Genomic DNA, 23032 nt, shown 5'->3' with positions numbered 1-23032 from the left:
TTTCACGTACCGGTGAGAGAACAACGAGTTCATTAATTCACGCTTTGATCTATACAGGTATATAGCAGGTGATAAAAACAAAAATTGATGTATTGTAATGTACACGTGGCAAACAACCTATCCTTATTTGTTTACAATATTTTATTCAATTTGATAATGCTCGATTCCATCTTCTCCCTCCACCTTTGCACATTAAGTTGTAGCTTTTTTACTCAATTTCTCCAACTTCAAGAATAAATTTTAAATAGATTTCAAATGATACGAAGTCATAGACACACAAAAATTTTGCGTGCGCCTGTACCACAGGTATTACGGCGCTGTGCTCCAAACAGCATGGCAGCCTCCGTAAAGAGCATTTGTGTAACATAGCTGGGGTTTCACATTTTTTCTGATTTGGTCTCCGTTTCTGTTGGATTCAAGTTATACAGTAAGCAAATCAACGATTTTATTTTCTGGTTGGCTAACTGTAAGTACCTGTAATGCCTAATAGTAAATGGTAGTTGTGGATGTTCTTAAAGTTAGAAAACATGGAAGCGAATTACCAACACTAGTTGTATGTACGTGAGCTTTGTACCAACAAAGTGCTAATATTGTGGCTCCAATTCATTATTAATTGATTCTGTTTGTAAGATTTGCCAGAAATGTACATCCACTTTTACCACTTTAAATTTAAAGGTTTTATACTTTTATATAAGTGGATTAGAGCACTAAAAAAAGGAATTCTAACTTCTTATATCAGAATTCCAATCTGTTTTGAAAGACTCTAAATTCTGGAGAAAAAATTATAAATTCTGAAATTAAAGTATTCGGACATTAATCTCAGCATTCAAGAAGACAGTATTCTGACTTTCTTTGGCAGAATTCTGGCTTTTTATCTCAGAATACAGAGAAAAAAGTCAGAACTCTGTCTTTGATTACCGAATTTAGAAATCAATCTCAGAATTCTTTTGTTTTTTCTTTTTCAGCTCTTCCATAGAAATAGTATAACGATCTTGTATTTCCCAGGTGATTGAAGTATAACCTGGACACACATAGACATAAAAAATTACCCTATCGGCATTGTGTATCAACAAATTTTCCCCACTTCACTTATAAATATTGATATAAACATTACCAGTCAAATATTTCATATTTAAAAAAAAGAATGTAGAATGTTAGCATTGTGTATTAAAAGTGCAAAACTAACTTTGGAAAAAAAAAGTATCATTGCATTTAAAGGAAACCTTTTATGAAAATTCACTTTTTTCAAGTTTTGTACTTTCACTTGGATCTCTGCTGTTTCTACAAATAACCCAAGCACTTAAAAAAAACACCCAGATATTTTCTGACAATATGTTAATGTTTTTTGGTGTCCAGAAAATGAGGTGTTTCAAAAACCTCGCAATTTTTAAGTCCCAGTCAGAACTGCGCCATTACCTAGCAACCCCAGCTGAGCTCCAGTATGTTTGGTCAGCTGGTCTTACCACTGTATGCGCTGTACAATGGCTGCTGGAAAACACAAGTGCTTTTTTGTTGTCTTACCAACAAGAAACCACTTGCTCCATTCTTGTTGGTTGTGCAGGAAGCTTCACTTCTGCTTTTCTAAGATGTAGGCTTATATAATTGTGCCTCTGATTGTAGCCATTTTGACAGGTGTATGTCTCACATGTTGACAAAGAAGCTGCCCCCAGTGCAGAGCGTCTTGTTCCTGGTTTCCAGGAGAGCCAGTCAGCTCTCCAGACAGCGGTATGATGTCATCGTGGTGGGTGGAGGCCACGCAGGAACCGAGGCAGCGGCTGCAGCGGCCCGAGTGGGGGCAGAGACCCTCCTGGTCACACAGAAAATACAAACAATCGGTACGAAGAATGGGTTTATTGAGGCTGGGTGGATATTTAGAGATCTCACTGTGGCTTCTTCCTCACAGGCGCACTGTCCTGCAACCCGTCCCTGGGCGGCGTAGGTAAGGGTCACCTGGTGAGGGAGGTAGACGCTCTGGATGGGCTCTGCGGCCGAGCTGGAGACTGGGCAGGGATTAACTTTTCCGTCCTGAACCGTAGCAAAGGCCCCGCCGTGTGGGGGCTAAGAGCCCAGTTGGACCGGCAGCGCTACCGAGAGTTCATTCAGGTTCGCCCCACACACACACACACACACTGTCGTGGAAAAAATTACTTTAGCAATAGTCTGGATGAGAAGAAATAAGAAATTTATTAAAACCTTGCAAGGTGAGAACAGAAATACAGAGTCAAGTCTGCTCTGACCAACAGTGGATAGGTTCTGGCCAGAGAAGAGACACTTCATTGGACAGTAGGTGTGAATCCCTGATTGTTATGTACCAGGGATTCTGTGGAGCCCAACTCAGATGGTCTGGCCGTTTGTCTATTGTTAGGGAAAGGGGGTTGTTCTTTCATGGTAAAGAGGGCAGATAAGTTCTACATTGGGGAAGTAACACTTAGTCTCCAGGATCAACGACGTCCCCTGCTGTTATGGCACCATAGACGTCTATAGGAGAGCAGCTTGACCAATCTCAAGATGAGATCCTGCAGACAAGATCTCATCATCAGACACAATCTAAGGCACAAAAGGGGTGAAGAGCACATTATAAAATTTTCCATTACAACACACACATATATGCTGGGCCAAATGTTAGAAAGGGCTTATAGGGCAGTAACCCCTATAAGTAAAATTGACTTTTTTGAGCTTTGAGCATCATGTTATCACGTTATTCTCTCATCAGGAACATTTCTGGAGTTTTGCTTTGATCCTTTCATGTTTGTGAAATCCTTTAATCTCAGATCCAGTTGTTCTACCTGCAGGCAGAGCTGCTGTCCACTCCCAGGCTGAAGGTTCTGGAGGGATCAGTGGAGGAGCTGCTGGTGTCGGATCCAAACCCTGCAGAACCTGGGCACCACAGAGTCACCGGGATACGGCTTGGTACGCATCAGTCATTTTCCACATCTTAATCAGGGAGCCCTTCATTCATTCTTTCACTCACTCACTCACTCACTCACTCACTCACTCACTCACTCACTCACTCACTCACTCACTCACTCACTCCCTTCCTTCCTTCCTTTTGACCTGAAAATGTCGGGTCCCTTTAACATAAATTTGTCTTAAAATCTAGACTAACTTTGTTCTCTAACATATAAGTTGTCAGTGGTATATCAGGTCAGATTACGTCACCATGGCAACAGATTTCATCACCGTGGTTTCTTAATCCCTCCATCAGCCAATGGGAGCCAGCCAATCTCCGCCTCCTCCGTGGTTCTGACCACCGGTACCTTCCTGTCCGGCTCGCTCTTCGTGGGCCGGACCTCGTCCCCCGGAGGCCGGATTGGAGACGCCCCGTCGAGTTCTGGCCTGACCCAAACGCTGAGGGACCAGCTGGGTCTGAGGGTAGGCAGGCTGAGGACCGGAACCCCACCCAGACTTTTAAAAGACTCAGTGGACCTTTCCCTGGCTAAGCTCCACCCGCCGGACCGCCAGCCGACGCCGTTCAGCTTCATGAACACTCAGACCCGCTGCAAGGTCCAGTCCGAGATTGGTTCTGACTCGGTTGTGTCCATCAGCACATTTTCATCATAATCACTGCAGATGCTTTTATTTTGAAACTTCTGTAGCCGGAGGAGCAGCTGCCGTGTTACCTGACCTACACGACTCCAGGTGTAGAGCGAGTGGTGAGGGAGAGTCTCCACCTGAACTGCCACATCCAGCAGGACGCCAAAGGACCCAGGTAGACAAAGAGTTCACCAAAAAAGTATTTACACCCCCAACTGTCACTCTGACCAGCATTATGCTGCCACCACTGTTTTTCCATTTATCAATCCCTCGTTGTACATAATCATCTGTGTGTTTATTTATCCTTCCTTCTTTGCTTCCTTTTCTTTTTCCTTTTTTACTTTCTTGTTTTCTTCTCCCCTTGCTTCCTTATTCCTTTCTTTTTTTCATCTTTTCCTTAGTTTTATGCCTTCCTTCCTTTTTCCTTTCTATCCTTCCTTTGTCCCTTTCCTTCTTTCTTCTTTGCTTTTTCCTTCCATTTTCCCTTCCTCCTTTCTTTCTATCATTCCTTCCTTTCTTCTTCAATTCTTTATGTAAATAACCCCAAATTCAGCTCCTCATTTCTTGTATTCCCATTTAGCACTTATTGCATTTACTTCGTTTTATTTTGTATATTATATGACGAACCTCTGGTTTTTGATTTAATGCTTTTATTTTGATAAGGGAGCTTTCGTTGTTTATATTGTGGAACGGCAGCTTAAAGACAGAAAGGAACAGAAAACAAGTTGCAACCAGGTTGTAAAATGTATCTTATTAATGGCCCCCTTGATAGAAGCACAAGGTTTGTTTATTTTGTGAATAAGGATATTTCTAATCTTGATCGGTTGGAATGGTAAATTTGTTTTATTGTTTACAAACACTAGACCAGGGGTCACCAACTCCAGTCCTGCAGGGCTACCATCCTGTAACTTTTAGATGCATCTCTGCTCAAACACACCTGGATCAAATAAACTGCTCGTTTCCAGCCTATTGCAGAGAGGAATGAATGCTGGTGAGGGAATTCAGACATTTTGGAGCAGAGGTGAATCTAAAAGTTGCAGGATGGTAGCCCTTGAGGACTGGAGTTGGTGACCCCTGCACTAGGGCATAGTTTTGAATTAGAGTTGATATTTTCAGTAGTGAACGTTATTTTTAGTTGATACGTTACGTTTGTAAAAGCGTGTTTTTGTAGCTTACATTGTCTTTTTGTGTGTGTGTTTGAGCTACAGCTCTTATGGTGAAACTCAGGGTTTATCCCAATAAACCTCACTGTTCATCAGTAAAGCCAGAATCCTTCACAATCCTGCTACACTTTCCTTTAACTCCTTTCCTTCTTTCTTCCTTCCTTTCCTGTGTATTTGGAGTGATGTGTAGCTCCAGTTTTCTCCCACCCACCTTCTGAAAGCTTCTCAGCTCCAGCGTTAAGCTGTCAGCCTCTTCAGCCTCCTGCTGATTTTTGATCCAGTTGAAGTGAAGCAGAAACATTTAATCTCTGTGTTTTTCTCTCTCAGATATTGCCCCTCCATTGAGTCCAGGGTGCTGCGCTTTCCAGGAAGAAGTCACCAGGTGTGGCTGGAGCCCGAGGGGTTGACTTCTGACCTCTTGTACCCACAGGGCCTGTCCATGACCATGCCTCCTGACGTGCAGCTGCGCCTCATCAGAGAAATCCCTCCCTTGCACAGAGCGGAGATCCACACTCCAGGTACGCAAAAAACCTGGAAAACCTGACCCAGAGTGGAAATGGATGCCATCAGCAGATGCGTCTCCATTAAAAATATATGTAAAACTTTGTCAATATTCCACTAATGTAAAAAAAAAAAAAAAACACACACAATTTCACAAAAAAGTCTCCAGTGATTCCATGAAATAAGGAACACAATTAAAATCAAATGTGTACAGAGGAGGATTAGGACCACTGACTTTAAAGACAGAAACAAAATCGCAGAAGACTAAAGTCAGAATTCAGAGAAAAAAAGTCGAAATTCTGCAATTAAGCCAAAATTTTAAGATTAAAGTCAAAATTCTGATGGAAAAAAGGACAGAATTCTGAAAATAAAGTTAAAATTCTTAGATTAGCCAAAGAATATAATGAGATTATTGCCTGAATTCTGGAAATTTAAATCAAAATTCTGTGTTTAAAGTTAGATTTTAGAAAAAATAGTCTACATTTTGAGATTAAAGTTAGAATTATTTTTAGTGGCCCTTATCCTTCTCTATACATATGAATAAGTTTGTTCACAGTTAAATCATTAAAAAAAACCTCCTGCACCATCAGCCTCCTACCACTTCCTGTGGTTTCATTCAACTTTTCTGCCACTGGTAACATCCGTTTATTGATCACATGACTTGTATGATGCAAAATAAGTGTTTCCATTGCAGTTTTGTGAAATACGCCAATTTCAACACAGCAAATAACCTAGGCAAACCCCGCTTTTTTTTTTTATCAAAAAAGTGCTTTTTAAAATGGTCCTTTCATCAAACAAATTTATTTTCATAATTTCAATTTTGTTAAATGTTATGGTTAATGCAAACACATCTGCTTGTTTTTTTTCACGTACAAACCTCCCGCTCCCTGCAGGGTATGGTGTGCAGTATGACTATGTGTGTCCCACCCAGCTGAGTCCCGCGCTGCAGGTAAAAAACACGCAGGGACTTTTTCTGGCCGGTCAGATCAACGGGACGACGGGTTACGAAGAGGCAGCTGCACAGGTGATTCCTGAAGCTCAAAAATAACTTAAGGCTTTGGATAGAGCTGCATAATCGTTTTAATTAAATTCCCAGCAAACTGTCAGTATACAGTCAGTATGTCAGTAACAGTATATCTTGAAAAAATATTCAGAATGAAGCCCCAATTATAACTGCTTAAAATCAGAACAAAGATTATTTTAAACTCAAATGCTCAGAAGAGATACATGTTATCCATTGTTCTAATTTTGCTCAATTATATCTCTCACTTTTGTAGCTAGGCTAACCAATAATTTTTGAATGATATTGACTCGCTCCGCCATTAAGAACTGCTGAATGAGCGCTATTAAGGTGATAACATAAGGTTCTTGTCGATGGTTTAAATTCCTAAACAACTTAAAGTTTTTCGAATGCTTATATTTTAAAACAGTAACGCATACAGTTCACTTTTGATCCCATCCCTGACTTTGTTTGGAATCGTCCCCGTTCTGGTGTGTCCGCCATCTTTAAATCCTGTATCATTCCTGTTGCTGATCCCCCGCTTCAGGATCACCAACGGGGCCCTCTGCTGGATGGCGGCCAAACTACAACACTAAAAGAAGGTTTAATAGACGTCATTAGCAAATGATTGGATCTAATTTTAATCTAATAAACCATTAATCGAAAATTAATAGTAAGTCAGTTACCTAGATAGCATCCAGCCTAGCTATAGTTAATTAATAATTTTGGGTTTAACCGTAGCGATCAGAGAAGAAAACAGGAAGTGAATCATGTTTCTCCGGTGGTGTTCTGTACAGGGGCTGTGGGCGGGGGTGAACGCCGCCCGCCGCGCCCTCTCCCAGCCTCCGGCGGCGCTGTCTCGGACAGAGAGCTACATCGGCGTCCTCGTTGATGACCTGGTGAGTCGAGGAGTTACCGAACCGTACCGCATGTTCACCAGCCGGGCGGAGTTTCGGACTTCTCTGAGGCCGGACAACGCTGATCTCCGCCTTACGATGAAAGGTAGCCCTCCGTGTCTGACTGGTTTCCTTCATAAGGCGCCAGCTTGGGCTGGGTGACATAGCTTAAAAATAAAATCTCGTTTTTTTCATACCAAATCATTTCAATCATCCATTCTGCGAGTTGTATGACGGAGCATTAGGGCCAGGCTATGAGCATTTTGGTTATTGTAATAATATTATGACTCTGGCTTATAACAATATTCTTGTAATTGTACAGATTTATTCCAGTAATATTAAGACTTTATGCTGGTAATATTTCAGCTATTATACAACTTTATCCTAGTAATATGGCTTTATTAAGAGAATAAAGTTGTATTGCCGGAGTCGGACTTTATTTCAAGAATAAGTTAATTAAGACTCTGGCAAGTCAAAAGAAAAAATCCAGATTTCCCAAAAGTTAAATCTTCAAAAACCAGAAATGGGCAGCTCTAACAGCATCTTGTTCTGCGTCTCCATCAGGGTTTGAGCTGGGATGCGTCTCCGCTGTGCGCCACCATGAGGCAGTTAGGGTGCGTTGCAGTCTCCAGAATGCAATAGCCGCCCTCCAGGCTCTCACAATGTCCTCAACCAGTTGGAGGAAGAAGCTGCCGGGAATCAGCATGAGCGAAAACAAGAGGCAGACGCTCAGGTGAGTCCGGTCAGTTGAACCAAAACTACAAAGGTTTCAGTAACATCCCCGGTTTATTTTTGGTTCTGGTTTGTTTTCCTTCCAGCGGGATGGACCTGCTGGAGTACAAGGACGTCTCCTTCGAAATGTTGGCTTCTGTCTTTCCTGAGTGCCTTTCACCGTACATGGAGTTCTCACAAAGACTCAAAATAGAGGGTGAAACCTGACTTCTGACATTTCACGTTAACACAACGATCTCACTGTAAACCCAGGGACACAGGATTAAGAGTTCAAAGTCAGATTTTGATTATGTTTTGATGGCCTTAATGCCGACACATTTATCTGCATGTTTTATTATGAAATTATGACGGAGTTAAGTAAAATAAAAAATATAAACTATGAGAATAAAGTTGGAATATTATGAGAATAAAGTCGTACGAAAATAAAGTAACAATACGAGAATAAACTTATAAAACGAGAAGGAAGTCATACAAGAAGAGTTTAAATAATATGGGAGTAAAGTTGTAGTACTGTAAGAAGTCATATGAGAAGAAAGTCAAAATTACGAGAATAAAAAGTCAATATTATGGGAATAAAGTCATACGAGAATAAAGTTGAATTAATACGAGTAAAGTCTTACTAATATGGAAACAAAGTCAAAATAATATGAGAATATGGTTGTTGTAGTATTACAAGAATAAAATCATAATATTACAACTTTATTCTATAAATATAACTGTTCTAATATTATGACTTTATTCTCATCCTTTCTACTTTATTCTCATATTATTTCAAGTTTATTCTCGTAATACTAGTGACTTTCTCGTGATTTTATTTTTTCTTGGTATGGCCCTACTGCTCCCTCATAGGAAATAATTTTCTTGAGTTTCGAACATTTAATAATCTTGACTCCCGTCTGTCATGCAGCCGTGTACAAACCCCACAACGACCAAAACAGGAGCGAGATCAAGAGGATTCAGAGCGAGGAGAACATGTCTCTGCCGCAGGACATCGACTACTTCACTCTGCCCGTGTCTCTGTCGCAGGAAGTCAGGGAGATCCTCGACAGATTCCGACCGACCACCGTGAGTCTGAATTTTACTGCGTTTTTTGTATTTGTGACATTAAGAAGTTCATTCTTTTCGTAACTTATCGCCGTGTCTGCCGGCTAGCTGGGAGCTGCTACCCGTCTGCAAGGCATGACCCCTGCGGCGATCGCCAATCTCTTCAATTACGTTCACTTTACAAGGAGGCGGGAGAGCAGGAGGAAGCAAGCGGACCATGAGGAGGAAAGAGGAGAGGAGCCGTGCAGAAGAAATGCATCTTTACCTCAATAAGAGAGACTGAGAAAGTAAAAAAAAAACATTTATTCTGGGAAAAATATACAAGTCTTTCATTCAGAAGGAGGAGGAAATATGTAATAAAATTCTGACTTTAATCTCAAAATTCTGACTAGTCGAAATCCAAATAAATAACCAAATGTTCTTAGGTGTTAGTAAATTAAATCATACAACTGTTTCTTTCTCATTAGAGGATTTGTAAATCTGAAATTTAAGCCCAAAATCTCTCAAATATAATTGGTAGATTTGAGTTTTGCCTTATTGTGCATAAACAATTTAAACATTTCTGATTCTGAGAAAAAAACTGAATTCTGAGATTAAAGTCAGAATTCAGATTTTAATCTCAGGGATTAAAGCCTGAATATTTTTCAATTGGTCCTAATCCTCTTCTGTACATTCATCATGTAAAACAGTGTTTTATTTTTGAAATATAGCTGCAGAATTAAAAAATTTCTATGTCAAAGTTTCTGAGTCCTAATTCTGAGAGCAGCAACAGTGGGAACGCCATTAAACTCCATGTGACCTTCTCAGCGCTGCTGCCGCTCGTATCAAGATGGCCGTCCAGCTCTGCGGCGCCTCTCGTGAAGAAGCCAAACGGAAACCTCCAGTGGGGCTGAGGAACGCCTCTGGGGGCTTCTGGGTAAACGGTGGTTTCTACGAAGGTGGCTTTGGCCGTCAGGGTGAGAGAAGATAATAACGGACACTAGAGAGAAGACAAATGCAGATGAAATGATCCGAAAAGTTTTACATTGTTTTCTATAATAAAATATTAGGGCCATTGTAGGTAGAAAAAAAAAACAGCACATTTCTGCCAAAAACATTTCAGAAAATTTGAAATTTATCTCAAATTTTCTAAAGAATTTTGGAGAAATCTTGGTTTCAAAAGTTTAAAGTGTTCAACTTCTGAAGCTTTTCTGAGTTCAGAAGTCAAAAATGTAAAATTTTCTAAACTCTGAAATTTTGAGAATTATCTCAGAAATTTTCTAGGAAACACTTGAAAAATGTTTTACTTTGAACTGTTGAAAAATTGCTAGAAAAAAAATCTAATTTTGAGATTATTCTCAGAAATTTTCTAAAGAAAAAGTAAAATTTCTGACTCCCAAAAGTTACATTTTTGACTTTAGGAGATTTTAAATTCCAAGTAAGAAAGTCAGTAATTTCCACATTTTTTCTAAAAATTTTCATAGATTAATGTAAAAATTTCTACTTTTTTTTTTTTGCAAATGTTCAGCTTGGAGCTCAGAAATGTCCTTGTTTTTTTCTCAAATTTCTAAGATTAATCTAAAAAATTTAGCTTTTTTGGTGGAAATGTACTCCTTTTTTAATCTGCAATGGCCATAATATGCGGTCGTAGTTTTAAGGATAAGCGAGTTTCTGCACCTGGACGTTTTGACAGCGGAAGAGAAATTTGGCTCCCAGGATGTAGTTCTGAGGAACCTCGATGAATCCCTGACGAGCCCAAATAATTTGGATGGAGAAAGAGAGAGGAAGGCTGCAGCCTGATTCACATGACTCCTGTAGAACAAGGAGAAAATGTTACAATAATTGTGATACTACAGTAGCCTCACAATGAGTGGAATAGAGATCACCTGAGTTAATCTGAAGTTGACTGATTGATCTCAATCATTCAATACTAATAACATGAAGCTCCTTTATTACTTTGTTTTTATTTCTGTCAACTAAAGTGATAGCATACTAAAGCCACTGCTATCAAACTTATTTTGTATAAAATGCACATTTTTGCTCATTGAATTTGTGAATTTCTGACTGAAATACATTATTTTACACCTCCTTTTATCAATTTGTTACATCAGGATTTGTGTTAATGTGGATCTTAAAACATAAGTTTGAATGACTAAAAAATGTCTAACTACCCCATCCAGTACCTTCACGGCACCACTAGGGGCGCAACGACTAACAATATTTAATAAGTATTTAAATACCAATATAAGGGAGGTGGATATTTATTCAGTCATACATAATTTAAACAGTTATTTAACATAAATCACATTTCATTTTGACATGAAAGATGTTATTTTGTCATTTTTATTCAAAAAGCCAAATATTTTTATTTATAATTGATTTGTTAACGCAATATAATGCGTAAATCATGCAAGGGGTTGCATACTTTTTATTTAAAAGCACTGTATGAGACCGAACAACACAAAGAAAGTGAAGTAGAAGGAAAACGACACGATTCTTTATTTTTTCATTTATCTAAAAAGTGTGGCATGGATTTCTTTCCCAGCCCAGTTTACTTGAACACAGTTTGCTCCAGTTTCAGCTACAAGCCTGATGCGTTTTGGCTTTCAGCTTTGTCAAGAGGCTGACATGTTTCCCCAATTATTTTCTTAGAAAATACCAAACTGAAGCGTACCTGCGGATCGATCAGACAGTCCTGTATCAGGATTCTAGTCCAGTTTGGCTGGAGGCCTGAGTTCATGGCGATCTCATCGGGAGCAGTGGATCCTCGGAAGATCTCATAAATCTGTGAACGCAGCTCAGTGCAATTCTGAGTTTCAGAACTGGACAGCATAGGAGAGGAAATAAAATACTTTTTAGGGTTTTAGTTTGTTTAAAACTGGTGTTTTGCCCCTAGAAAACAATTTCACTTATAAGGTTAGAAGGAGGATAAACTGGTGTCTGAAAGGCTGCAACTAATGATTATATTGCTAATCAATTAATCTAATATTTTGATGATTAACTGAAAATGAAAAATGATGGATTCTGCAGATTTTTTTTAAATTAACCACTTATGCCATTTATATACAATCATGAAAAGATGAAAATAAACAATTTGTTTACTTTTTTAAACAGGAAAACAAACTAGTCAATATAAACTACACCCCTTGAGGAGTTTTGGTTAAAACATATTTAAAGAAAAATAAATTTCTGGTTTTCAAATAAAAAGTAAAATATCATCAGCATAAAGTGCAATTATGGCTGAAACGATTAACTGAATTAATTGTGATGAATCGATTATTAAAATAATTGTCAACTAATTTAGTAAGTGATTTATCATCTGTACAGCTTTGGCCTAATTACTGCTGTGAATATGTGGGGGGGGTTTTCAGCAAATTATTGTTTTTTTAGCCAGTCTGTGTACTCCAGTAAACAATTAAATTACTAAATTAGTTGACGATTATTTCAATAATCAATTCATTATGATTGAGCCGATTAATTGCTTCAGCCTTAATTGTACTGAATGTGACGTTTCCCTTTATGCTGATGATATTTTACTTTTCATTTCAAATCCCCACATTTTTTTAACATCTGATTAAAACCATGTTGGTCTGTAAATATGTTTTATCCAAAAATCAAGCAGCAGAGTTCAGATTTACTAAAGTAATGCAGTTTATTTTATGTAAAAAGCTTAAATTGTTATTTGAAAAATCTGCAGAATTTCCCATTTTTTAATCCAACTGTCAAAATATTTGATTTACCGATTACTAACAATGATTAATAGCAGTCTAGCAGACACCAATTTATCCTAATTCTAACCCTAAATATGTTTACAAAAAAGAAATAAATATAATCTATATTCAATCCAAAGTTTACTGCAACAAAATACACCAGTTGGTCACAAAGATATACATTTTTACACTAAGTCCTGATGTCTGCTCACCTGAATGTGCAGCCACTTATGGTGTTGTGTGTGAAGAGGATGGGCGATAACCTGCTGGGATCAGAGGAACACCTGCCACCTTCTGAAACGCCGAGCGACTTCAACTAATCCACCGTCAAGGAAGAAGGTGCATTTATGCCGATAATAATCAAACTTCAGTTACTTTGTTTCAAGGATACCGGCTGCATTTCTCCGTCAATAAGCGCCATGACAGCAGATCCCTTTCTCAGTCCAACTGGAGGTGGGTTTGGTGGGGCCTGGGTGGGCCTGGATGTGTCCCGCTGTAACAGCTTCATAAAAGACACCATGAGCTGCATTTCCAGAAACCATAAAATATCCAAGAACTGAAATTACAAAAATAAATCCGCTTAATGGAAACACGCTAATTTCAAAAAGAACTCGCGCTTTTCGTTTAAATGTTTCGCAAAAAATGCAATGAAAACCCTTCTTTCGCGACATACGAGTCACGTGATCAATACCATGACGTTACTACTGGCGAAAATGCTGAAGAAGACGACAGGAAGTAGTAGGAAGAGATTGGTTTGTTTTTGTTTTCTGTATTACACCAAGTACTATAAACAATATTAGCTAGAATTTCGCCGGTGGACGTAAATACAGCACATAAACAGTCTAATCACAAAATATGAACTATAATATGTCCATCATACTAGTGAAAATTTATCCCCCTCATGTCAAAAGTCCGTCGATTTGAATAAAAATATCCGCAGTGCCGAAACTTCTTCCGCTGTTTAGTAGGACAGACAACCGCTCCAAGATGGCCGCCGTATTTCCTGTGCTCCAGCAGCCAATGCGGGGTCTGCTCTTTATTATGTCACGTTGATGACGTGACTCCTGTGACGTGAAAAACGTGTTTCCAATACGACTGAAAAACCACCTAACCCTAGCAAAAAAACATTTTATCGATAAACATAAGCTTTTTCCATTAAGTACATTTATTTCATAATTCCAATAAGCTGAACTTTAAAGTTAATGGAGACGAAGATACTGAGTAAAAATTTACGTGAAATTCTACAGAGTGTGTCTGGAGGACCAGCTGCTCAAGGGGAACGTCAGTCAGGGTGAAGTTGATGGATGCGTTCCTCAGCTCCCCTTTGGGTGTGTAGTAAACCAAAAACTGTACCTGCAGGAAACGAGCGCAGCTGAGTTAGAAGCTTCAGTTCGGATTAAAAGCACATTTATGCGCCTCCTCACCGTTTTCACAACATCTAAACAAAAGCCGTTTTGTTTGACAGGTGCAGGCCAGTCTGACAGCGGTATAACAGGGACCTGAAAATAAACAGCCTTATTAACGTACCGCCATCTTTGTTTACACAAAATTATTTTAAAACAACAAAAAGATGAAACTGTCAGGTGTTTCTTTACCAAAAGATCTGATCTTATTTTCATGTTGTCAGTTGTTGGAACCTGTAACAATGAAACACAGGCTTCATCAGTCTGATGCAAGAGAACATGCAGTATGAATCAAGGCTCAGCGGTAAATCAGTCTTATTATTTAGATTTTTGGAAATCTGGATTTTTTTTCCCACCAATGTATTTCTTGAGTTTTCAAAGTTCAGAGTGATGTCAAGGCCGTCATTTTGTTTTACAGCTTCTATTTATTTTAATTTTGAATTCAGGTCAAACTCTTAAATTTTATTTTTAAGCCACCAGCCCTGGTGTGTACATTTTTAAAAGAGTTCATCTGGACTTACTGACCGCTATGAGACTCATGTTAAAATAGTAAGAGATGGAGCTGAGATCCGGATCGGTGGTGCAGGACTGAGAGGTCACCATCCGGGTGCAGGACAGCGACGTAGATCTCAAAAACTCTGAAGAAAACAAACACAAAAAGCAGTGAGATTAAAAATTCAACAAACACAGAAACCTCTGCTTTAAGATATTATTTTATTAGGTAAGTTTGCAAATATAAAGAAAAAAAAGTGCATTTTAAAAATCTGGTCATCTTTTATTGGTAGAAGCGCAGAAACCAAGATGTTTAACAAAAGACGTCCTCTGATAAAATACCAAGTTTGGTAATATTTGTTTCTCTTTCAAAGTTAATTAAACTCCAAACATAAAAAGCTACCTGGCAGGTTTCCATCTGAGTCTATTTGGGGAAAATCTGGTTCACTGTGAGACTCAGCAGTTTAACTTTTCATGCGGTGTGAACTTACTTGCAGGGTTACGGTTGAAGCAGAAGGAGGAGGCGGCACCAGGAGCCGGCTGACGGAGGAGGCCTTGCGCTGAGAAGTTGGACCAAAACGTCTGGATAAGATCATCAACCTAGAAAAACATTTTCTCTATCAAAAAAGGAAGAGAAAACACATTCCCTGAATTGCCTTTGTGTATTATAGGTATTTACCTGGTGAAAATGTCTCCTGTATGCTGGGATCGGATATTCTCGAGATGAGAAATAGTAGAAATCAACTGACTGAGTCACAGCAGGAAGACACGGCAGCGCTGCTGCTGCAGGAAGAGACGGCGGCGCTGCTGCTGCAGGAAGAGACGGCGGCGCTGCTGCTGCAGAAAGAGACGGCGGCGCTGCTGCTGCAGGAAAACACGGCGGAGCTGCTGCTGCAGGAAGAGACGGCGGCGCTGCTGCTGCAGGAAGAGATGGCGGCGCTGCTGCTGCTGCTGCTGCTGCAAGATCGAAACATTTTAAACAGCAATTCAGGGTAAGATCTTTATCACTTATAGGGCTGAAACGATTAATCAGATTAATCGTGACTAATCTATTGTTGAAATAATCGTCAACTAATTAGTAATTAATTAGTAATTATTAATCGTTAGTAAGCATTTAATCCATCCATCCATCCATTTTCTTCCGCTTATCCGGGGTCGGGTCGCGGGGGCAGCAGCTTCAGAAGGGAGGCCCAGACTTCCCTCTCCCCAGCCACTTCTTCCAGCTCCTCCAGGGGAACCCCAAGGCGTTCCCAGGCCAGCCGAGAGACATCGTCCCTCCAGCGTGTCCTGGGTCTTCCCCTCCTCCCGGTGGGACATGAACACCTCACCAGGGAGGCGTCCTGACCAGATGCCCAAGCCTCAACTGGCTCCTCTCGATGTGGAGGAGCAGCGGCTCTACTCTGAGTCCCTCCTGGATGACCGAGCTTCTCACCCTGTCTCTAAGGGAGAGCCCAGCCACCCTGCGGAGGAAACCCATTTCGGCCGCTTGTATCCGGGACCTCGTTCTTTCGGTCATGACCCAAAGCTCATGACCATAGATGAGGGTAGGAACGTAGATCGACCAGTAAATCGAGAGCTTCGCTTTTTGACTCAGCTCCCTCTTCGCCACGACGGACCGGTACAGCACCCGCTTTATAGCAGACGCTGCGCCAATCCGCCTGTCGATCTCCCGCTCCCTTCTTCCCTCATTCATGAACAAGATCCCAGATACTTAAACTCCTCCACTTGAGGCAGGACGACCCCCCCTGACCCAGAGAAGGCACTCTACCCTTTTCCGGTTTAATCGTTGAATTTAAGTATCCAGACTGAAAAAAAAAACTATTTTTTGAAAGAACAACATATTCAGAGCAGCAATTAAGCCAAAACTGTACAAAATATGCATATATTTTGCATTTAAGATAAAAAAAACTTTTTCTATAAATATATTTCTATAAAGCAGAAAGACCTGAGCTGTTTTGCATTTTGAGCAATAAAATGTTTATATTCCAACTTAAAAATAAATATAACTATTAGTATACTTTTAATGGATTTCTAATATTTTATGAAATAAGCTTAAATGGTAAAATGAAAAACTTGCAAAAATATTCCAGCATTTTTTTTATCCGATTAATCTTCAAAAAATAATCACTGGAATAATCGATCACTGGAATAATCATCACGTAGTCACTTAATCCATTTACCTTCTGCCTGAACACAAAACAATGTGTCCGTCACCGTGACGAGTGAGGAATCCACGTTGGCTCTGAACATCAGCCATTTCTCAATGCAAACTCGCTTCCTGCATCACAAAAGTTGACTTTTTAAAACCACTAAAGCATTTATGTAACACACAGGGAGGGAATGTGTGGAGAGCCTACACGTCTTCTTTTGGACAGCCGGTGAAGACGGTGCTTAGGTTGGCAACATCACAATCAGCTGTGTCACAGCAGCAGCCGATGTCACAGAAACCAGGAGTTAGATCACAGAGACAAACTGCAAAAACAAGAAGATGAACGTTAGTAACGGGATTCACTGTCAAAATTAAATATGGGACTTTTCATACTACATGAATGATGAAGAAAGAAGTGATTACTGATGAACCACAATCCAAAAACTTGACTCTTAGGTTAATTTGTCTCTCTAACACATCCTTAGGTGTGTGTGAATGTTTGTTTTTCCTTTATGGTGCTGCGTGAGAAACTGTTCAGTCAGAGGCTTCTTCAGAGTCACTGCAAGACTGACTGCTGCTGGAGATTCTTCCTGCCCACACTTAATTTCCCTTTTGGGAAAATGCTTTGTTTTAAAATTAAGCAAAAATTATTATTATAACCTAAACAGGAAAGATAAATGGCAACAGAAAGGCACAAAATTGTTAGAAATATTACTAAAACAGCAAAATATTGCATTTTGGGGGATATTTGGTGTCTTAGTATTTAATATTAAATCTGGAATCACTTCAAACATTAATGACTTTACACACAAATGTCTTCTAGTTTCCTTTTATATAATGCAATTAACAGTTATACTTTATTTGAAGGGTTGTACATAAAACTGACATGACAGTCATAAACACGACATAACACCTGTCATGAACATGAAGCAGTCTTCATAAATGTTTATGACTGTTGTCATGAAGTTGTCATGAAGTGTCATTGGGTAAATAATGATATTTGCACTAAAAGATGCATTAAAAGTGTCAACTTTGTATTACTCTGTAAATAATTACATTTTAAAAGCAAAGTTGCATTAAAATCTGCATTAACAGTCCATTAAAAGTGTCAACTTTGCATTAAAAGTGTTATTTACCGAATGACACTTCATGACAACAGTCAAACCTTCATGAAGATCCTTTATTTTTATGACAGTGTCATGTCAGTCTTGCACACGCCTTCAAATAAAGTGTTACCCAATAAATAAAATGGGGCAAAAAAAAAGACATTAAAAGTATAAATATTTATAGAAAATGTTAAACATACTTGAACCATCAAACCAGCAATTACTATCCCTTCTAAGTTGTTCTGCTTACTCTGTGGGTCACCCTCTGTTGATATCGGAGTTTGGTCGGTGGTTGGAGACGGAGTTTCTGTGTCCAAAGTGGGATGAAGAGTGGCTTCCTCTGTGGCCCCCTTAACACCCGGAGTCGGGGTGGGTGAGCCGAAAGGGCCTCCATTTGTCTGGTTGGAGATGGTAGAGTCAGTGACCCCTAAATCTGTGGCTGAGAGAGCCAAACGTCCACACAGGAGGAGGACGTGAAGTGAACACAAACGGCTAATAATCATTTGGCTAACGGAGACATGGTTCGGTGAACGGATCCGGAGTTAAATAGTTAAATCAGCCACAAAAACAATGTTAGTTTTACAGTTTAGTTTCCACTACATACATAACGCCAAACACTGACACTGTTTCATATATAAGTAATTAAGACATTTCAGAAAATATCCTCCGAAGTAACATTTAGCTACATGCTAACCAGGCATCTCCAAGCAAGCTGCTTGTTACTAAGGAAGTTGTCGTCCCGACTTCCGTTGTACGAAACTGCTACCGTAAAACACGAATAAAGAAGCATTACATATCATGAGCGTCTTATGTCTTAAACATTATTTGAAAAAACAAACAAACAAACAAACAAACAAACAAACAAACAAACAAAAGAGAATAACCTTATAGATTAAAAAAACACTCAAGTAACCAAAATACTGGAATTAAATGGTGATGCTTATCGACTGAATCATTGGTTTCATTTTATTTGGGCACTGTTAAAAATATGATATTTTAACAAAAATGTTTGATTAGAGAAATTCTCTGATGACTTTTTAAAAACTAATAAAACTGACTTTTTCCCCATTTTACATTGAAGTGAGATAACATTAAGCAGTACCTAGCAAGTTCTTCTGTCTGATTTCTAGTGATGCACCAATTAAAACATTTGGGACGATATTTATATTAATATTGCTGCTATGGCAGAATACCAATATTATTTATATTATATATATTTCCTAGTCTCTATTAAAATTGCTAAATATCAACAACACAGCTAACATTTCTTCTGTCCTTAAACATTTTGCAATCATTCCATGACTCTCACATGATCAACCAAAAAGTAGGTTTCAATTTGAAGGAGATGTGTGAAGAACATTTTACTGCCTTAAAATGTAATGGAGGCTGATGTTTGATTCAATTTCCATTTAGGACTATTAAAGTATTTTAAATTAAATTAAAATTGAATATAATTTCACATGTTTTAATTTTACAATATTTTACACAACATTATTGTATCTTTCTGCACATTTGCAGGCTTTATATGTACAACTGGAGGGTATATGTGTAAGAAAAGCATGTCCATGATCTTCAGTTTATTCACTGTTACTCTCTATTTTAAACTTTAATGCCTCCTTTCTGATGATTTATTGATGGATTTCATTTGACTGCATGTTTCCTCCCCAGAAAGCCAGACCAGCTCTCCTGGAGCGGCAATGGAAAGCCAAGAAAAACATCTGTGACCTGGTATTAGAAATATGAAATATCCCTGATGTGGACCCGTGGAACCAAGCAGCTTTAAATCAGCCAATGCTCGCAGAAGCATGCTTCACTTATTCAGCCTGCAGCTGGGTGAAAAAAGGTAGAGATTTTGCTCTTAAAACACTGTTTTTATCCTTAAGTACTTTAAACCTAGCAGTTAATCTAGTCAGCATCAGATATGTTTTTATTCTTTGCTTTTGCATGAAGCTTGCTTGTGCATGTTTTCACTTCTTTTTAGCTGTGTCGCACATAAAGCAATGATAAATAAATGAACAGATGCTATAAAGCAGGTCAGTGACACACTGAGTTTTTAGTTCAAGCTGAGTCACCAAAAGGAGCTGGTAGAAAAAAACATGAATGAAACAAATCTCATATTCCTGTTAAGAACTTCACAAAGATAACAGCATTTTACTGTTTTATGGACTTGTTCCTGAATAATTTTATAAATACTAGATGTGTAATTTAATATTTTTGTTTGGTTTGTTCTCCTGGGCTCATACATCAATGGGCCCATTGTAGTGGATGAATGCTGCTACTCATCTGCTACTCATCTATGTATTTGTGCACTTTTTATAAAAGCGTAGGGTCATTCTAACTGAAAACAGAGCAAAAGGTGGCCACAACATCCAAAATAGATATTTGGAAAGTACTTGAAGAAGCCAGGAGGAATATTCCTCATTGGGTTACCAAAGGAAACCACAAGAAAACTTACCAATGAGCCACGTGAATAGCCACATGAATGTGTTTCTTTTGGGGGCCGAGATGGATGACGAGATCAGAAAAATGTCATAGTAAGGAGTAAAATCAACAATATTAATAATTATATTTCAGAATTATGGACACTGAAAGCATTTTTTGCATATTTTAAAAGGACAAACCATACATAGTGCTCATGTGACATCACACTTCTGGGAACTTTGTAGCTGACAGCCATCTTGGTAGGTATCTGTAACTAACTGTCATGACAGTTGCCATGGAGTTGCTATGACAACAGTAAACAAGCCACATTGTCTATATGATTTGAGCCCAACCACAGCGATTTTATCGATATTTAGTTGTCAATAAGCTCTTTTTGTTGATCTCGAAGTCATGGTTCATCTATGCTTTGAGCTGTGTTTGCCTACCAAGATGGCGGATCAGTGGCGCAGATCACTTCCTGTTCAAACTGTCTACGCTATAAAATTACCCAGGGCGGCCATATTAATAAATACAAACACTGTTGTTGCTTCCTTTGCCTTAGTGAAGGACAAGAGAGTATTAGTTGGTTAATAAAAACCGTAAATTAAATCAATATATAAACACCAGCTAACATAGAATATTTTTTTAGAGAAATAAACAGGATTTAAAATGGGCTTGTTTTATGTTGACTTTTGTGAACCACAATCTCATTGTTATATTTTTAGGTTTTATAGCAAAAAGAGAAAAAATAAATCACAGGAAGTAAACAAGTTTTATTTACCTGGACTAAGGACAAAATTGCTCTTTGGATTATAAAGAATCATATTGTGTTAGAATGGCCTAATCAAAGTAAATATTTAAAATAGGAGATTTTGAGACAAGACTTTGAAATTGCTGTTTACAGAAGCTCTCCATCCTTTCTGACTGAACTCTGCTTATATTTAGCAATGGGGAACAATTTTCAGTTTTTAATTTAAAGATTGAGAGAGACTGAAGAAGTGAACTGCAAACCTTTCAAGCTTTTATTTGTAAAATAATTGTGTAATAATATTTCTTCCACTTCTCATTTAAACACAACTTTGTGTTGGTCAATGTCATTAAATCCCTAAAATTTATTTTGTTTTGTGCAAGTCCTCTGCCATCCACTAGGGGGTGCTGCTAAATCCTCAACACCAAACGGTACACAGGGAAAGACTAGAACAAGTCTTGACCTGTGGAGTCAAACAGGGACACAGGCATAAAAGAGGTGAATAACAGGTTAGGTGGGATTACTTTCAAAGGAACCGAAATGCTAGTTTTATAGTAGTTTGTGACTGTTTTAAGACGTTGAAAAAGAAAATAAGAAGAAGTTTTATGTCTTCAATTTAGTTCAAATTTTAAAATACTTTATTAATCCTAAAGGAAAATTAAACGTTGTTGTAACTCATTAATTATCAACCTTTTTGACCTTTAGGTGTTTTCGTAGTTTTTCCTTTGAATTATTTTGTTTTAAAGAAAATTTATATGCCTACAGAATACTCTAGTATACTGCATGCATTATTTTCTACAGGAAGAATAAAAACATCTAAAAAGAAACACAGAGGATGAATAAACTTAATATCTCTTCATAGAAAACACACATGCTAACTTTCTCCTATGTAGGAGTTCCTTTCATTCTTTAAAAAGCTACATTTTGAGTTTTTGCACATCAAGGCCACATTTGGAGACATTGTGGAGCCTCATCAAATTCAAATCAAATGTGGGACATGAGATCATAAATTATCTTTTTTTTTGTCCCCGTTTGATCCCTGCTGCCAGCGCTCACACGATGAGCACGTAATCTTCACCTTTCTCACGCTACAGATCCTGTTTGTCAAGTAGTGAAGGGGGCGAAGATGACTGATAAAAACCATGCATGAAAGAAGTTAGCTTGTAGCACAAGTTCAGACAGAGCAGAGAAAACAAGGAGTAGTTTTCTGCATAAAATATCCCCGACAGGTCTAAACTATCATTTTAAATAGGAAATAGCTTATTTTGTTAATTTCTTATAGTCTCACCTTTTTAAAACTCAATTTTTGTTGTGTTTGTTGGCAAAACTTTCCTTTGTTACATTTCCTAAAGAAACCCTAACTTAGTGTCATGAGATATCTGTATTTTGCTCATTACAGGAACAACTGTCATGGTAAATTTGGAGTGTTTTGATTTTTTCAGGGTGGAATAGCTAAACATTATTTAACAGAGCTGAAACAACTAATCGTACCAATCATGATTGATTGGTACTCGCTTAATTGTTAAGTGGAATTTACAGATTCAGAAAAAGTCCATTTACTGAAAAAACAACATATTTAGAGCAGTAATTAGGCCAAAACTGTACATCAAATTTATACATTTCACAAAAAAGATGAATAAGCCTTTGTCTGTCACACAGAAATCATCAAATGGCAAAGCTTTGGTTACATCTTGATTAAATTCTGTAAATAAAAAAGCACCATTTTCTTTCAATTATTAACCAGTTAATTAAAATGTTAATCACCAGATCAGCCCTATAATGTATTGATGCTAAGTCAAAAAGAAATGGTCTTTCACATGTTGAAGTCAGAATTATTATTTTAGCTGCAAATGCATCCTTTGCTCTAAAAATGATCAACCATAGACTAAATGAATGTTGCTGCATTTTAGGAAATAAAATGTTTTTGTTTTTTTTAAAAGAGAAATATACATCATATTTGTGTTTTTATGTATTTTTAGTATTGTATAAAATAAGCATAAGTAGTTAACTAAAAACATATCATAAAATAAGCCTTTCATATCAGTGAATATCAATAATTATTGATTAGTTTGTTGTTTTTTTTGTTTGAAATATCTGAAATACTACCAAACTAGTGATGTGACTTTCCCTGTTTTATCTGCGGTTTTCACTTCA

At 38.2% G+C, this 23032-nt stretch overlaps 2 protein-coding genes and 1 long non-coding RNA gene across 5 annotated transcripts; 1 reads left to right on the top strand and 2 right to left on the bottom strand.

Annotated features, from left to right (window-relative positions):
- The first annotated feature begins 322 nt into the window (after window positions 1-322).
- Window positions 323-9609, top strand: mto1 (mitochondrial tRNA translation optimization 1). Of its 2 annotated transcripts, none has more exons than XM_014998530.2 (13): window positions 323-427; window positions 1633-1835; window positions 1904-2103; window positions 2793-2910; window positions 3206-3504; window positions 3597-3709; window positions 5025-5215; window positions 6092-6222; window positions 6996-7200; window positions 7659-7827; window positions 7913-8022; window positions 8734-8891; window positions 8979-9609. In XM_014998530.2, the coding sequence occupies exons 2-13, from the start codon at window positions 1637-1639 to the stop codon at window positions 9141-9143; spliced, it is 2058 nt and encodes a 685-aa protein (XP_014854016.2). In that variant the 5' UTR covers window positions 323-427; window positions 1633-1636; the 3' UTR covers window positions 9144-9609. The 2 variants fall into 2 exon arrangements, with proteins under 2 accessions (XP_014854016.2, XP_014854017.2); XM_014998531.2 differs by having other exon boundaries at window positions 329-427; window positions 1621-1835.
- LOC148153751 (uncharacterized) lies at window positions 1717-5057 on the bottom strand. Its single transcript, XR_015761539.1, has 3 exons — window positions 4909-5057; window positions 1885-2129; window positions 1717-1807 (listed from the first exon to the last, which is right to left on the bottom strand). It is a non-coding gene; the product is annotated as an uncharacterized LOC148153751 (long non-coding RNA).
- On the bottom strand, window positions 9155-18823 carry LOC106924697 (tectonic-3). Of its 2 annotated transcripts, none has more exons than XM_088001107.1 (14): window positions 17960-18823; window positions 16812-16926; window positions 16635-16732; window positions 15134-15411; window positions 14946-15054; window positions 14488-14600; window positions 14155-14196; window positions 13984-14058; window positions 13793-13912; window positions 12951-13061; window positions 12772-12875; window positions 11524-11671; window positions 10527-10661; window positions 9155-9849 (listed from the first exon to the last, which is right to left on the bottom strand). In XM_088001107.1, the coding sequence occupies exons 1-14, from the start codon at window positions 18210-18212 to the stop codon at window positions 9589-9591; spliced, it is 1962 nt and encodes a 653-aa protein (XP_087857233.1). In that variant the 5' UTR covers window positions 18213-18823; the 3' UTR covers window positions 9155-9588. The 2 variants fall into 2 exon arrangements, with proteins under 2 accessions (XP_087857233.1, XP_087857234.1); XM_088001108.1 differs by having other exon boundaries at window positions 15134-15408.
- Between the last annotated feature and the right edge of the window lie 4209 nt (window positions 18824-23032).

The sequence above is a fragment of the Poecilia mexicana genome, unplaced genomic scaffold (genome assembly GCF_051168715.1).
Source record: "Poecilia mexicana isolate PSO_F unplaced genomic scaffold, ASM5116871v1 scaffold_19, whole genome shotgun sequence".
NCBI lineage: Eukaryota > Metazoa > Chordata > Actinopteri > Cyprinodontiformes > Poeciliidae > Poecilia > Poecilia mexicana.
Note: the sequence above shows the minus strand (reverse complement) of the source record. Positions and strands in the feature narration are given on the sequence as shown.